This window comes from Branchiostoma floridae, chromosome 9 (assembly GCF_000003815.2).
Source record: "Branchiostoma floridae strain S238N-H82 chromosome 9, Bfl_VNyyK, whole genome shotgun sequence".
Taxonomy (NCBI): domain Eukaryota; kingdom Metazoa; phylum Chordata; class Leptocardii; order Amphioxiformes; family Branchiostomatidae; genus Branchiostoma; species Branchiostoma floridae.
The window spans coordinates 10,257,918-10,274,683 of NC_049987.1; the positions used below are offsets into that span (position 1 = coordinate 10,257,918).

Sequence of the window (16,766 nt, forward strand, 5' to 3'; positions counted from 1 at the left end):
TTATTTTTTCGGATTGATCATTATCAAATCGTGTAGTATCTGCAACGATTTTAAACCTCTCTATATTCTCCCTAGAGCTTTCGGATTATGTGGACGAGCTAACGGGGATGGAGAAGGCTATGGGGACTATCCATGGCCATGTGATGGAGCGAGAAGTAGACTGGATAAACGATGTGCTCGGTCCCGCAAAGCAGGCAGATGTGAACCAGGTATGACTGTTATGTCCTCCTGGGAATATGTTCACAAGTATTATCAGTAACTTACTACCCTCTTCAGGTAAAACTTTATTTCAGGTAAAACAATACTGGGGTAACATGTGCATATTATCACAGTAGTCAGTCGTAGTACACCAATGGTGTTAGGGGTTCATTTGAACATTTATAATGATGTAGATTAAATTTACAAGACGACTAAGAATGTACTAGTCTGTAACAATTTCATTTACTTTTTTTCTCCGACAATCCTCTATCGCTACCCGTAGTATCTCACAAGTGATAGATAAATGCCTAGGTTGTCTCGTATGCTTTTGTGAGGCCATATGTGTAGCCGGGTGGTAGCCGGTTGAAAGGCCGAGCCTATCTCTGTCTTTCCATCGCGTTTTTTCTCCCTAGATGAAGTCAAGTATACCGTATACCCGTTTTACACCTTAGTGGAGTGGGAAAAGTTGTGCCAAGTATCTTTCACAAGGAAAGAACGTTTAGCCAAGAGTACCAGGAATCGAATACGTAACCTTTCGATCTCGTGTCCATTAGCCTAGTAAGCACTCGGCCATTCGAACACCTCTATCGAAACTAGATGTCATTGTTTTACTATTTCACCACCCATAGGGTGCGGTGGCAGAACGAGTCGTCAAACTACCATCAGCCTCACCAGACAATCAGAAGTTCAGAGAGGAGACAAAGGCATCGCTGGAAAACTTGGTAATGTTTAGTAAGAACATGACCAACCTCAAGGATACCGCAAACTCCGTTCTGTCTTACCTTCATGGGTAGATCAACAGTAGGTAAGTTACTTCACTAAAATGATTAAGAAACCCTTTAAATTTTCCAATGTGTTCAATACCCCAGAAAGTTAACAATCTCAAGCTAACACTATGGATGCCTCAGAACGTTAACCATATCATGCTAATCTTAAATATACCAACAACTTGGGACCGCGTGGCACAATCGGCAGCACGTTTGACTCAGGTTCAGACGGTCCTGAGTTCGAACCCCGCCGTGTCACCGATCTTGTGCCCTTGAGAAAGGCACTTTACACGACTTTACTCAAGTGAAAATGAGTGTATAGGCTACTAAAGTCTTCAGCAAGTTGACGTTGGTAGCCTCAAAACGAAAGAAGAGAAGAGAAGAACTTAACAAAGATCTCAAACTCCTCTATATGCCACGATGCCATCTTCTTTCTTGGCCCTAATTTAAAAGCTATCGGCAACTGATACTTCCAATATTGTTGATAACGTAAATTTATCTGGCTGAAGGTATACTAAAAACTCCGACGATTGTAACCTAGAACTAATTTTTCATGTCTGTTTCAGACCATTGAATGACAGAGGCGGTCATTTTCAAGTGTAGAAACAAACTCCCCCAAAGAATTGGAATTAGCGGTACTTTCTTTCGAGAGTGTATACAGAAGAAATCTTATGTGAAATACGTTCAAAACTATCATTGATATTAGTCCGTGTGCGAGGTAAATAAGTTATGAAAAACATGTAACAAATGTTTTATTTTTCATTTTGGTGTGTTCGCGCTTTTATTGCTAATTCCTGCCCTCGTGCAGCATTGTAGGGCTTGAGTTTATAGCCATGCACTCTATGTGAACAATTCATCATGGTATTTTATAAGATTTAAAGTCTTATAAATATATTTTGAATATCTTTTTAATTTAGAATTTCACTCATAACATTTCAGTATCTAAGAGTATATAGAAATATATAGTGTATATATAGTGCTTGTGTGAAATATATACTGTATGTGTGAACCACTATTGTACTGTTAGATAGGGTATAGAGGAAAGACTTGAACTATAGATTCTATAGAGAAAGGACTTGAACTGTGTATTTTTGTGCATAGAATTCCTACACACTGTCACTAGGTCAATTTTAACGTTGTTAGAAGGAAGATATTTACATACAATTTTAATTTAGATTCCTTATCTTGAATATATATGGTGTGACAAACAATAATGAAGATATCAAAGTGTGTCTTTGAAAGAAAAACAATGTAACAATATAATAATGTGATTTCATTGTTTCATGATTGGTATTTTAGGCTAATGGTTTGCGTTGTGTGTATTGATTATATCTACATAGTAGCGTGCATAACCCAGTGGTTAGTGAACTGTCTCTAAGTCTAATTTCAATAAATAAAATAGTATTTCGTAGTAGATAAAGTATAAGTAAAAGATAAAGATAAAGTAGATCTCGAATCCCAACTGTATCGTTCACCGAACATGCACGCTACTGGGAATGGTAACAGTTATACTGTTAATTGTGTTTATCGAGAAGAGCTGGGGAATTATCCCGGTACAATGAACTGTAAATGCTGTACATAGCATCTGTCTTCTCTTGCACGACCAGTAGAAGAGTTGCATGCTCTTTAGTGAACTACTCGGCTCGAGATCACTACACTTTCTTTCACCAGTGGTGCTGCTGGACTGATATGTGCTTTTGAAGTTCCAATCATATTCGCTAGACGGTGTTCGATACATGTGACAAAATGAAGGGTGGTGAATATCATTCCTTTGTAACTCGGTAACTCGCGTTCCAAAGCAACAAAATGGGCATACTGTTGATCAAACAGATTATGAAATATAAAAAAAAGGTATGTCAGCAAGAGAGTAGCATGCACAATGAAATGGAAGCGTGTATGAAAAAGAAGGCATTTGATTTTAAAGGAATGAAATCAAATTTGAACTATCGACAAGGATACTCCATCGTATGGTTTGAATTTGTAATGTAGGTCGGTCAATTTTCTTAACCTGAAAAACATAGTTGAACTGCGTCCTCGTTCCAAAATAAAGTTATTATAGAAAGGTTTTATTTTAATCATGACGTTTCCCACAATATCATAGCAGTAGGGGAATCTGCTGTATATTAAATTCGCTAGGGGGCAATGCATTTGTTGCGTTTGTCGCCTATAACCAGTGCATACCACAATGACATGGCAGCTAACATTATCATAGAGACATATATTATACATGACAACAGTTCAATGTTAAACTTTGGAACATATAATGAAAGCAGAAAACCAGAAAATGTAGCTTTTCTATAGTCTTGCATTTGTTGAAATATGGCATCACAAAACCTGACAGAGAGAAGTAAAAAAAAGACATTATATCAATAATAAGGTATCCAAGAGCACGCTACATATACTTCAGCCTTTGTATTCTAACGATTCCAGCTGTAAATTCGGTATAAAGAACACAGACCGCTTCAAAATCTATAATTTATAGACCTCAGCGATTTGTTATTCGCCTAATTATGTTACGAACCGCCAATATCATTGAAAAGTACCGTGGTCATTTCAGTGGGATTCAAATATTCCGCGTTACTTTACTAGATCTAATCTTTAACTTCATGTTGAAAGCAAGTTCAGATCACGCAGCTATATAACAGATAACGCTTTCCACGGCCGAGCACAGATTGTGCCGCTATGTCTGTGAGACAGCTGCGGGGAAATGCCTCCGTTCGTAAGTAGAGCAAGAACAACAACCATGGAGGATGCGGTCCCAAAATGGAAGCTAGATCCCCTGGCTCAGCGTTGAACTGCAGTGGAGTGTGGATATATATGGGCCGGTGAAACCCGAGAGGCGGGAAGGCGTGCATGTTTGGAGGCGGGGTCAGCTGTCCTTGCCGATCGGACAGGCACCTCGTTTTGCGCGCGCAAGGAACCTCGGGATAGCCCCCCTGACATGACGAGGCGGTGAAACGGCATCCCCACTGGAAGCACCCCGGTAACCGCCCCCAAACGCTGCCGGATAGCAGAGGTGAGTTATCTGTGTACAATCTTTTCCAAAAACTCCTCTTAAACCTGTATGAGCATATTCATTAGTTATCACTCTGTTCTTTTAGCAGACGGTGTGTAGTTCGCATCAAATAGCTGATTTAACGCAAAGGATCAGCTACTATAATGAGTTCCTCTGTCTCTCCGTGACGAGAATTTGGTTGGTTGGTTATGTGCGTATCTTGTCTGTCTGTAATTGCGCAAATTGCATTGCCACAAAAGTAACAAGCCAAAGCAATTTTCTAAATCACAACTCAAATTCATATAACATACTCCTACCCCGCTAACTACAGAGCGAGGAGTAGAACTGCATTCCAAACATTCAATCCCGGGCTCAAGTTATTTCCACCGGGGAGTTATTCTCACTTGTAACTCGCACCCCGTGCCAACAAACTCATCTTCGCAATTAATCACAGAAGTGTGGGGCGATCCCCGAGTTGTGTCGGTAATATTCACAAGGTATTATCGCTGAAACGAGAACGTTGAATGTGCATGAAGGCAATTTTTGTCTCGCCACTGCGTGACATTTTCCACTGCATACACGCGGCGTATCATGTTACCAAAGCTCTCTCATGGCCAGAACTGTGTATCCTCGGGGTGTATCCTTTCTAACGTGGGTCTGTGGGCAGCAGCTACAATAACAGTCCTGACATATTTATAGCGACAGGCATGTAGGGGTGATTCCGATAGAAGAGAAGGTAACTGTAAAACCTTATTCTACCTTATCTCTAGCTCATAGGCATACTATATTGCTTCTCTTCTGATACTGTTACAGTTGGGCGCACTGAAGTGGCACGTAAATTGGAATTTACTGTTTTTATTGTCAGTGGTATAGGATAAAAGGCAGACTCTACAGCATAGCAATATCAGATTTAGTAAATCTATGACATTTGTAAAATATCCTGGGTGAATAGCTTTACGTCATTCTCACTATCTACGACTATGCACGAACTTTCAAAGGTTGATCTTCAGAGTGCTTTATGTGTATAGTTATTACTTACTTTAACTCCAATTTACAGACTGTATTACAAGCAAATGAGTTTAATAAATTTGTCTCGTGTAAACAGCAATACGCTGTGTTATGCAGACAAAAAGAAAACCTGAACAGCATGCTTAAATCTATCTATTGCTTCAAATCAGATCTAAAACGTGTAAGCTTTAATAGTAGCAGCAAGAAAATATATTTGTTGAACTTGATTGTTTCGTTAACTCTTTATATATCAAGAGTACTGACCATTAAATTCGATTGCAAAACATATTGATTTGCGGAACGACATTTAACCGATATTGAACGTCATGCTTTTTAAAATTAAATATTCTATCTCAATTTTTGTTTTGTACATTGGTGACACAATGATACCATGTATGTGTAGTAATGGCCGGAATGTCAAATGTTTGACCCGATGTTGGAACAAGATGGCGGACATGATAGTGTTGCATTAGAGGGGTAGTAAGCAAGGAAGACTTATATCTAAAATATCTGTGAATACGATTTCTTTGATTTTAGGTGAAAACAAATTTCCAGTCGGGGAATCACGGTGCCTTTATTTTCATTCTTTTTATATCTGAATGGAAGGCAAAAACATATCCCTGCCTTAACACCACAACAGAAACCTTTTAGCTTTCCTGCCATTTTCACAATAGGTAGGTGTTTAATTGTGCTATCATTGTATGTGATTAGTCATCAGACTCATTATGATATTGTTATTATTTGTGCAGCACAGCGTCTGAGTCTATAACCGGGGGTCGGTTTGACAGTCCAGTCGTCTCTCCCAGAGCCCCATCATGGCCGACAACGATACCGGCCCGGTGGGCATCTACACCATCAATGAGTCGGGACTCTGCGACTCCTATATCCCAACGTCCCTCAGTGGCGTGTTCCAGCTCGCCCATGTGTTCTTCGGTCTCGCCTACTTCGGCGGCAGCACCTTACACGGCCTCCTCTACACCTACATCTGTCTCTTCCTGGGATACCTGGTCTTCACAGTCTACGGCTTCCAAGACGCATGCGCAGCCGACATCGGCGGCTGGTGCTTCGTCTTCACGGTCCTCTGCCTCCTCCAGGCCATCCACAGCATCTGGCGCATGCGCGAGGTGTCGTTCTCTGAGGAGCTGACGAAGGTGTACGAGGCGCTGTTCCACCCTCTGCAGGTCCCCCTGCTGGTGTACAAGGCCCTGGTGGAGTGCCCCAACTGCCAGATCGTGTCTTTGGAACAGGGAAACAACTATGCTACCGAGGGAAAGACACCCGTGGACAGGCTATCTCTGATGATTTCTGGAAAGTAAGTAACTTCAAATACATTCATGAACTTTGAGTTGTTTATTCAAACTTCATACAACCACACATTTGGTCGACTTCAAGCATTCTATAGACTTGACAAAAACAAGTACACACAATGCAATGACATACGCTCAGATATAAGACGGGCTGCATTTTTGCGCTTCGTACAAGTTTGTCTTTCGCGCGTTTGCCAATATCCCACGTGACTACTCTCAACCAATCAAATGAGTAACCCTAGACCATATGTCTAACAATAAAAGTGTCATTTCTTGATTTTTTCCATTAATTAACTTCCGGTAAAAGCAAAGTCCTTGGCCAACATGTTGATATCAAGAATTGTTTGTAGAGCCTCCCAACTGTCCATATGTTGATACTGAGCTGAGTTGATCTACTAATGTATCTAATTTCACTCTGTACATTTCAGCAGCCGTAAATGTAATGTGTAACCGCCATAATGGCACTCTTTTACGTAACAACTGTCGAGCGAATGGATATAATCATCAATCATCAACACGTTAAGATACTGATATTAATTACCCCCATCCGTCAAAACGTTTTACCTACGTCTCTTCATATCATTTATTATATATTGATAAGCACAAATGAATCACTAGGGAGTATCATAAGACCATACCAACAAAAATCTCTCTCAAGCAATGTTCGTTTCGTAGAAGCGGCTTATAAGTTTGCATTACAATGTATTATTTTCTCATGCGCTGAGCCTGGATCGCTCGTTTTCTGAAGATGTGTTTATATATGTATTCCCGATACGAAGTACTTTTGGCAAGGTGGTTTGTCACTAATCCTGCACTAACTGAAATGATCAGTATCGTACCATCCCAATCCTTCTATTTATAGTCTTGACGGCAATTAGTAACGTCGTCACTAGCGTGAGATATACTCGTCCTTCGTCTTGTTAGATTCCTGTTGATTGATAATATAGGGACATGCGACGCAATTGCTAGTCATTGGCTTATAATGTGCATTTATAGTATTGACAAGCTACATCAATTGAAACAAACTACATCATGCTTTCTCATAGTTTCATGTAGATGTGTAAAAGTATGCCTATGCCTATCCCATGCTAGTTACCACATGCTATCAGCAACTCTTTGTTACCATATTGTTAGGTATACTGTATATACAAATTGAGAGTGTCCATTTCAATTCAGACTATCTACTAGTCCTGGTTTACCTCAGCTCTCATCAAGATCAAAGCTTATTTATTCTGTAACACACATTTCCACTATCGTGGCAACATATCTACAGCAAAATTGACTCTGAAAATTAAAAGAAATGAGCTGCTGTTTGTTAAACTGGTAAAATGTGACATAAAATAAGCCTTATTTCATTCTTCAGACAAGTAGCCTGATCCAATGATGATGATGATGAAGAAGAAAACGATGCTGATGATGATGACAATGATGATGATAATGACAAAAATGACAATGATGAGGATGATAGTGTTGATGATAATGATGACGATGACGCTGTTGATAATTTTGTTGTTGATGATGATGATAAAGGGACACACGAAGAAACAGATGATAAAGATGATAATGATTATGATGATATCATCCGTTTTCCCGCAGGGCTGTTGTGATCCATGACGGTAAGAAGCTGCACATGATCGGAAGGAACCAGTTCCTGGACTCCCCCGAGTGGGAATCCGCTAAGGACCAGGAGGACCCCGGCAAGTTCCAGGTAAGGACGAACAAAAAAGACACATATCCATCCTACTCTAGCTTCGGTTTGCTCCTGGGCATTTGACATGGAAGCTGTAACCCAAAACGCTTGAGTGGCTCCATGAGCCGTGTTTTGCGGTGAATTCTAAGTGAATTAAAAAAGAGAGAGTAGGCCGCGAGCGATCCGGAGCCAGAAGTGGATTCAAAAGACACAAGGAAAAAACTTCTAATGATATTTAAAACTACCCGACGATATACATCCTGTTTGAACAACGCGATATGACGAAGTTTGGATGTTCGAATCTATGGTAACACACGTTCTGGTACAGTTTACTACGTTCTCTCTCCACAAGAATCGCATCGATTATAAAACCAAACCTGTTGAAGAAGATTAAACCATACCATAGAGTCACCTATGCCACGGTAGATTTATGTTTTAATCTGCATTCGCCACCGTTATACTCCTTTGTACAGATTGAAACGCTGATTCGTATCTGGCGTCGGATTATTTTTCTGCACCTCGCTAGGTAGATTTGACAAGCATTTTCAATCTTGTTACATACACAGCAGTTTTCAGTAGAAATCCTAACGAATGCATCTATACATCAGCAAGTAATTTATTCTGAGCCATTCACTTCGGGTGAACTTCAGACCCCATGATTTTTCATATTTGTCAGATAGGATTTATTTCACTTCGCGATCATAGAGAAATGTCGTTACAAGGTTTCCGACGGCGTGGTTGTGTATGATGAATAGCTACATGTCTACCAGACGATTACAGACTGGACGCCATAGTCGTGCCCACCAGACATACCTTGTATCTGACGGTTTAGCTGATTGTATTTTTATTGCCAGACGAAAAGTCTGCTGAAAAGCTCACAGTTAAAGACTCATAGAACAACATGACGAGAAGAAGACATAGTATTTTTAAACATCAAAAAATATAGATATGCAAGGTGACAGTTACTCAAGCAACTGGATGAAATTAATATGGAAACTCAGACGTTTCAGACAGCACCAGTTATAATAAGTGACTGGACGGGACACTGGACGCTGGACCATGGACTTACTCGTTCACAACGAGAGCACAATTATAAGATGGTTCAATAGAGAAGCAGTTCAAGACAAGATTGTATGCTTGTAAGTCAATTTCAAGTCTATTATCAATAAGTTCTGTTGCACATTAACGTACAATTGCTACGTTTTGAGAGGAAACGGCGTGTTTAGGACGAGTACGCCTCATCGAATTCTTTCCAACTTACTAGGCAACTCTGGCAATAGGCTTGAATAATGGGGACAAGCCCCCTTAATTCCCAAAGAAAGACAAATCGCTATTGCCACAAGGCAGTTAAATACATTTCTTTCGGTAAACCCTAGACTTAGTGGATATCCAGCCCGTCTCATGCCCAGAATACCAAATTGTCTTCTTTCTATAAATTCTTCATCTGATCAGTACAACATATATCTGTGCGACAGACAGGTTAAGACCCATACATGAGAACAAAGAGATGAAGATGTGAAACATCTTGTCTGTTGATGGACAAAGATGGATCGATGACATTTTTACGGATGACGAGCAGTCGGTTTTTATAGTCTTTTCTATCCAGGAAGCAATCAGGTAGGGATTGGGAGTGGACGCTAGGTCGTAGGTCACGTGATCAATCACGCCAAGTAGACTTAGAGCACAGTAGCGAAATGACCAGAAGGTACAATGGTGAAGTTTTGAATATAATTCATAATTCTATCTTGTCTTTTATTTATAGTTGTGTCACATGTTTTTAGTCTAAAATCTTCCCTTGGATTTCAAAATGATCAAAATTTATTTTTCTGCTTTGTGGGACTCGGCAGAAATGTCACCAAGCCACTCGAAATGAATTATATAGCAAGAAATATTTCTTTGCCAAGTTCGTTGCTCAGTTTGCTCTACCATCGTTAGGATATCACGTTCATACACGATCTTCGCGTTATGAAGCACGCTAGCGAGATATTTTATTTCATAGACGTTTTTGTCCTTCACGCTTCGGAAGTCTTCCAACTTAAAGGGCGGTGGACGTGCTCACATTAGGATGAAGGGTAGCGTCTTCTGCTGTAGAATGGACGCAGTCGCCTGTGTCTAATTCCAATCGTTTCTCATGAGTGACTTAAAGTTCAGCAAATTCCTCTAAGAATTCGTTATAAGGAAGACTTGGGTCATAAACAAATCCCTCTGCTGTCGTTTCCTATCTGTTGTAGTCGTTTGTGCCGAAAGGCCTCGCCAGCGGGGAAAAGTGTAGGGATGCGAACGAGTCCATTGCACTCTGCGCGTGAGTTCCAAGAAAAGCTTCTCGCACTAGAGGATCAAGAGATTTTGTCTATTGAACTTTACGTGCACGCTTAACCAAACCAGCACAGACCTGTACTTCAATATATCTACAAAAATTAGTTGAAGAAAGACTATGTGATACTAGAGCGGCATCTTGAATTAAACATATCTTCTCATTTTATCCCCTCCGGTTTAGCCCGCTGCGAATCCTCTACCCAAGCCCCAAAATGCAGTTCTGAATGTCTATTTTGGGACGACGATCTCAAAGGTCAAATATCTTAAAGGCAGACATGTCTGCGTTTGCTTGACAGGAACTGGAGATTACAATCAAATCCACAGAGACATTTGGACTGTGTTATTGAGGGGCTGATGTCGCTCAGTGTTGCTAGCTATATAGGAAGAAATCATGTTGAGAAAAAATCTTATTTTTCAAACTGGTCACATCTTGCTAGTTATAAATAGGTTACATACCTTAAATAATTCCAACCTCATCTAGACTAGGTTGTGTATTCAGCCTCTAGCTCTGTGGATACCTGTGTATACATCATTAAAGTCGGAATTATTTGCGAAGTAAAAAAGGCCTCCGAGCTTTTCTCAATCTTACAATTGAGGCATCTTAGTGAAAGAGTCCCCAAATACCTACAAATCCATTTTTGACTAAGCAATTTGAAAACTTGAGCTAGTTTTTCCCGTCCCTGTTGTAAAGAACTGTAGAACACATGTTGATACAATAAACAGCCGGCGCCAGAAAGGCTGATCAAATACAATAAGAAACATGTCATGCAACGCTGTTTCATGACTTGACAGACATGTAATAAATGCTTAGGATTGTCGATTCTTTTTTACTGCTACTACAAAAAATTCATTCAAGCACTCTATTTGAAAGAATAAATTATATCATAAACTGTTAACAAAGAGAAAAATGGCGCCCTTTCGACAAAAGGCCAGGCAGCATGTGGTTAGGCCTATAGGATGTACAGCAAGAAACCAACTTGCATGTACTTTGAAAATAGAGTTTTAATTTGATAAATCCCATGTTTTCTCTCGTGAACCATTTACTCCTTTCACGGATCAGCTTTTCAATTAACTCAAATCTTCAATCAAGAATCCATCTCCAAACTTTGTATGTGTGCTTATGTTGCGTGCGATCTCCACACCAGCTCCAAACCTTTAATTTGTTGAGAGAAGCCAATGGCTATGCTAAATATTCAACAGATAGCACAGCGCTCAACCAAAAGACCAGCATATTATCATTTCCTCCCGAATGTAGTTTCGAGCCATTACTACTACGGCGTTGGAACAAATTACCAGTTTACTTTGCTAACTCCATCTATATGGTGATAGGCGACGTTATTCGCCACAAATGTTTCCGAGAAAATAACTGACTCTAGCTTAAAGACTTCCAGTAAAACATCAGAAAGGGCAGTCTGCAATGGTACAGACTGTCATGAGAGTAAAATGACATAATTTTCAAGTGAAGAAAACGCATACAACTAGACATGCAAGGGTTAGGTATGGTATGGTGTTCAGTGTAATATAACCAGCCGCTGCCACACCGCGTGAAGCTTGTGTACATGTGTTACGCCGAAGGCTGGTTAAACGAGCTATATAGATGTAGATATAGAAAACCTGATGTAAGAGTGCTTGCAGAAGTGACCAAGATGGCCTGAAAGGCAGCAATACCAACCTCATCTGTGCATGTACGAGCTTTTGGCTTTTCATCTAGAGGTTGACTACGGCATTCAAACATGCGAGTCAATCATCGAACTGAACTTAATTGGAGAAGTCTGCCAATACTGTCCATGCCAGAGACGTGTGGTGTTGTATAATGGCCGTTGAACTGCCAATGAACCCATCCCCTTTGACGGCCCATTCCACTTCACTTCCACATTCACTTTTCTCCTACTCGGACATTTATGGCGGGTAGCACTTACCTAGGTGGCTATCGGATGGACCAATGGAGAGTACCGACTGCAGAGAATGGCCCTTGATAGCGCCTTATATTTATGGGCTGACCGACTTTATTGATCCACGGAAGTCCAGAAGCTTGAGTCAAAAGCCTTACAGGTGATAGCCATGACATGGAGGCAAAGCCCAACCTTTTTTTAAGCAGCATGCAGTGTCCTCGTCACATAAAAGTGTGAATGTATTACTAGTTTTATTTGTTTTGTATTTTACAGGTGACCATTCGCGCTGAGACGGACTGTGTGTACCTAACTTGGCCCCGCCGTGAACTGCTGAATCTGCTGGCCAGGCGCCGTTACCTCGCCCGTGTCCTGTCCGCTGTACTCGGACGTGACCTGACCAACAAGGTACGGGCAACAGCATAGGAGCACGCCAGTTTTGATACCACACCATAAGGCCACGTTCCTGCGATATGGTGGTATCTCACTGCACCTGGGATACCGGTGCGGCACTGCGGGGTTCGTTAACTGCACAGCACTGTTATGTTATTTTCGCCAATTTTGTTTTAATTTAGATATTGCGTAATACGTATGAAGTATGACTTAGAAGACAAGAAAATACACAAAACGTACGAAAGTTTGTTCTTCATCTCAGAAATTCGTTGAGTAATCTTTCTAACCCCGTGGTGCCGCACCGGTGCCCAAAGTGAAGTGAGATACCACCCGAAGGGCCATCGCTGAGCGACCGCACAAATTAGATTTTTCTGAAACTTGATTTATATTTGTGATATGGCGCTATATCTGGAAGTATAGTATTTAAATGGTAAAAGAGCATACATAAAAAAATCCTTGTTCATTCATGAAATTCTTGAGCATTCTGTCAAATCGTTGGTCTCTTAGAAAGTTAAAACTTAGTACTCACCTCATCATGCTGGACAGAAACGAGTGGAGACACTGGTGTCACCTCCCAAAAGAGGATGATCTGAACTGAACTGAACTTAGAAAGTGGCACAACTTTTACTGGGACAGGGGGCGGTATCGACTTCTGTTAACCCATTGCTAGTGTCACAAGTCCATCGGGTCACGTATTGTATAGCGATCAGTTATCCCGATAAGGGCTGACAGTTTGATTCAACGAAAGGAAACATGAGTCCCCTGACTGTACTGGAGGAATGTTGAACCCAACCGTACGAGCAAGTTCATCGCAAGAAGATCATCGTCTTGGCTGGTGGGATCTAATTTGTACGCATACAGTGTAGATGTTACATCATTTTTAGTAAATGACGACCCATGAGAGCGATTAATTTCAAATTGCCATTTTTCTTGTCTACACTGATAGTAAAACTTAGTACTCATCTGTCAGTAAGGAGATCACCAAGTCATACCATAAACATCTAAGTGTACCATAAATCATGTGGCTACATTTGATGATAAGCACCCTTGAAGTTTAGTTTTCTTACTTCATGGCGCATTACCCATTAGCGATTTGGAGCGTTCGCCTCTCTAATTGTGGGTATAAGTGGAACTTAACGTAATGTAAAGGAAGAGCAATCAGCTTTATGCAGATAGTGATAAACAGCTCATTCTAATTGTAAGATCAAGGTCACATTCATGTTAAGATCGTCACACGACACGTAAACTGGCGACATTCTAGTAATTGTCGTACTTATGTCAGTCAGTGATTGGTTCTGTCACAGCCTTCTTGAAATATCTAGATCTACTACACCAAACTCGTATAACAGTCACCATTCGACAAATACGACCGCGCCTGGAAGAATGTACCCAAAAGTAGACATGTATAGATGTAATGTTTAAACTTTGTTCACAAAAAACAAAGGAAGAAGAACTCACCATAAAGTTTCGGTCAAGCACGTCGAATAATAAGAAGAGGAAGGTCGACGTGCTTGACCGAAAATCTATGGTAAGTTTTTCTTCTTTTGTGTTGGAGCAAAGTTTAAACATTACAACTATGGATTCTGCCAACACAGATGAGCTTTCATTCGAGCATTTATACTTCATCATCATCATAACAATAGACCGCGTGTATCAACTAGTATAACAAGTAGTTTTTTTGTATGTGTTTTTTTTTTAGTTTTACATCCTGAACGAGAAGGTGATGACCCCACGCGGAAACAAGTACGACATTCGTCTCCCCGGATTCTCCCGTCTGCTTGGACAATTCGACCTGGACGCCAAGGGCCTGGCCAGCTTCGTCCCTCACCGCTTCGGGGCCGGTCCGGAAGGTACCTAAATAGGTGAATCTGTGTCAAAGGGGATAATTTTTCATTCTTTTTAAGCAAGTTGGAATCTAGAAATGCATTTGATAGCATGTAGTCTCTTTTTTTTACAAGTGACTACATTTTCTGGAAATGAATTTGGTAATTGATTGCATCGATTTTTTTCTTCTTTTGTTCCTTAACTTTTGTGAAAAGGGACTTCTTTGGTACTAACATGCATTTGCGAAAGAAATGTCTCCAGTTTGTTTCTCTTTCTTGAAAAAGTATATCATTGGGTACACTGGGGTTTTCACATGTTTATGAATAAAGACAGCCCACAAGAAGATAACAGAAACAAATTCTAATTTTGACATGTAAAGATTTCGTGTGTTTGTTAAAGCCTGTGCCTTGTCAAGCGATTTCCTTCCCCTGAACCATTCTGCACTTAAAGGATTTACAGGGTACATCTCATGGCGTTTGATCTTTAGAGGAATCCTTCAGTGACCTTTGTTGTAATCTCAATAACCTTTTCTGTGCTGTGACACACTTTAGGTGATAGAGGAACTACAGGCAGTCCCTACGCCCCCGTCAGACCGAAGTAGATACCGTACCAGAAGACTTCACAGGAGGCGGAATCGGAAAAGATGGAACTTCAAGGACGGCAGATATACATAAGATAGTAAACAACGTACAGAACAATTCCCCCAGAATTCAAAGCGCCCAATAGCCCGGATGTAGTCACCAATTTATCATTTCCGGTCGTCTCCGTTATAATGACCGTAGTCCTCTTTGCATATCAACAGGGACCATGCTCACATTGACCTTTTAACTCCTGGGTTCTTTTTGTCGGAAAAGTCTTTCCCGGTCGTGCCTCGGGATTATTATCGTGTATCGAATGGCCGGTGAAGCGCTTTGATGTCTTGGGGGAGGGAATTATCTGTAATGAAGTTTTGAGGGCGCATCGCCCTTAGTTATTAACTCTACGTGTACCGAACAACTCTTCACGTAAGTAGAGATGACATCCAAGATTGACCAGCGTGCATAAGACAACATGGAATATTACTATTTTCTTTACCAAGATAGAAAGATATCGATCATAATGCTAACATCTGTTTTTGTGAACACGGTGTAGTAGTAAATCATGCATATGTTCCTCAAGTACTGGAAACATGATATATTTGTCGAGATAAAAATTGTGCACTAACTTGAATTACGAAATTACTATGTACGTCTTTCGCATTATCAATGGGTAATTCCGACAATTGGAAATTTTATTAATTGAACTCATAACAATAGTGCTTCAAATCGTATCAATTTACATGTGATTTAGTTTAATTTATTGAGAGTAGTGACAGAGACGTATGTGTGACTTGTGTTTTCTTCAATTTATTGTAAATTACGTTGTTGTCTGTTTTGTGCCCATCTAAAATGATTGTACAAACTCATGACAATGACTGAGAGGAAGTTAGTTGGACAGAAATGTAATCATAAGATTGTTCATTTTCTGACAAAATACTATGGTGCAAATTAGTCGGAGCATAGTGTGACTGTGACAGTACCTAAACGTTAGATTCTGTTCGTAGCTTCAATTTGATATGTTGAAATGCATGCATTTTCCGTAAGCATGACCGCAGTTGGCTTTCCGTATAGCGAAACAATGTGTGTGACGATGAACAAATTTGACCAAGTTGTACAGCGGAGAGAAAAAATAAAACTAAAGCTTTTTGTACGTAAATGTATTCATTATTAGTATAACAAATGCATATTGCAGCTTAGGCGTTGTTTGTTACTACATCAATACCCAAGGTTGTTAAAATAATGGCCTAATGATAGATTTTCCTTAAGGTATCCTCTATAAGCCCCGTAAACACGGAGACAAATCATTTAACAGATATGTTTACAGTTTTATAGTGTTTTACAGTTTTATAGTGTTTTTACAGTTTTATAGTTTGTTTTATAGTGCATTTAACAGTGTATATCTGTCGGCTTTTTTTTCCATTTTACACCATTACCAATACCAAGAGGTATAGAAATCACGCTTTGTTTCCCAGCCACCTCTGCAATGTCCTTCGTTTGATCCCGTACAGAATAATGACAGAATGACCCATACTTTCTGATGAAGGATACGGGATTACGACCAGTCGTCTGCAAATTGGAAAACGGCGAGTCCACGCGTTTCGGGGATTTCGGCCTGGCAAAACTCGATATACCCTGGTTTCCAATATTAGACATGGCTTACTCTATAAAGGAAACCCCGCCACGTAAGAACATGTATTAATGGTACCAGTATCGTCATTACTGATTGATCAAAGGACACATGCTGGGTATTTCCGCACTGAATGGTAGAAACGAAATCCCTATCCAATCCTCTTTAGTATTA

General features: G+C 40.3%; 1 protein-coding gene across 2 annotated transcripts; it reads left to right on the forward strand.

The window, feature by feature from the left end:
- The first annotated feature begins 3,822 nt into the window (after positions 1-3,822).
- LOC118422933 (popeye domain-containing protein 3-like) lies at positions 3,823-16,115 on the forward strand. Of its 2 annotated transcripts, none has more exons than XM_035830816.1 (6): positions 3,823-3,981; positions 5,718-6,280; positions 7,872-7,983; positions 12,447-12,578; positions 14,263-14,425; positions 14,939-16,115. In XM_035830816.1, the coding sequence occupies exons 2-5, from the start codon at positions 5,784-5,786 to the stop codon at positions 14,419-14,421; spliced, it is 900 nt and encodes a 299-aa protein (XP_035686709.1). In that variant the 5' UTR covers positions 3,823-3,981; positions 5,718-5,783; the 3' UTR covers positions 14,422-14,425; positions 14,939-16,115. The 2 variants fall into 2 exon arrangements, with proteins under 2 accessions (XP_035686709.1, XP_035686708.1); XM_035830815.1 differs by having other exon boundaries at positions 14,263-14,413.
- Positions 16,116-16,766: the final 651 nt, after the last annotated feature.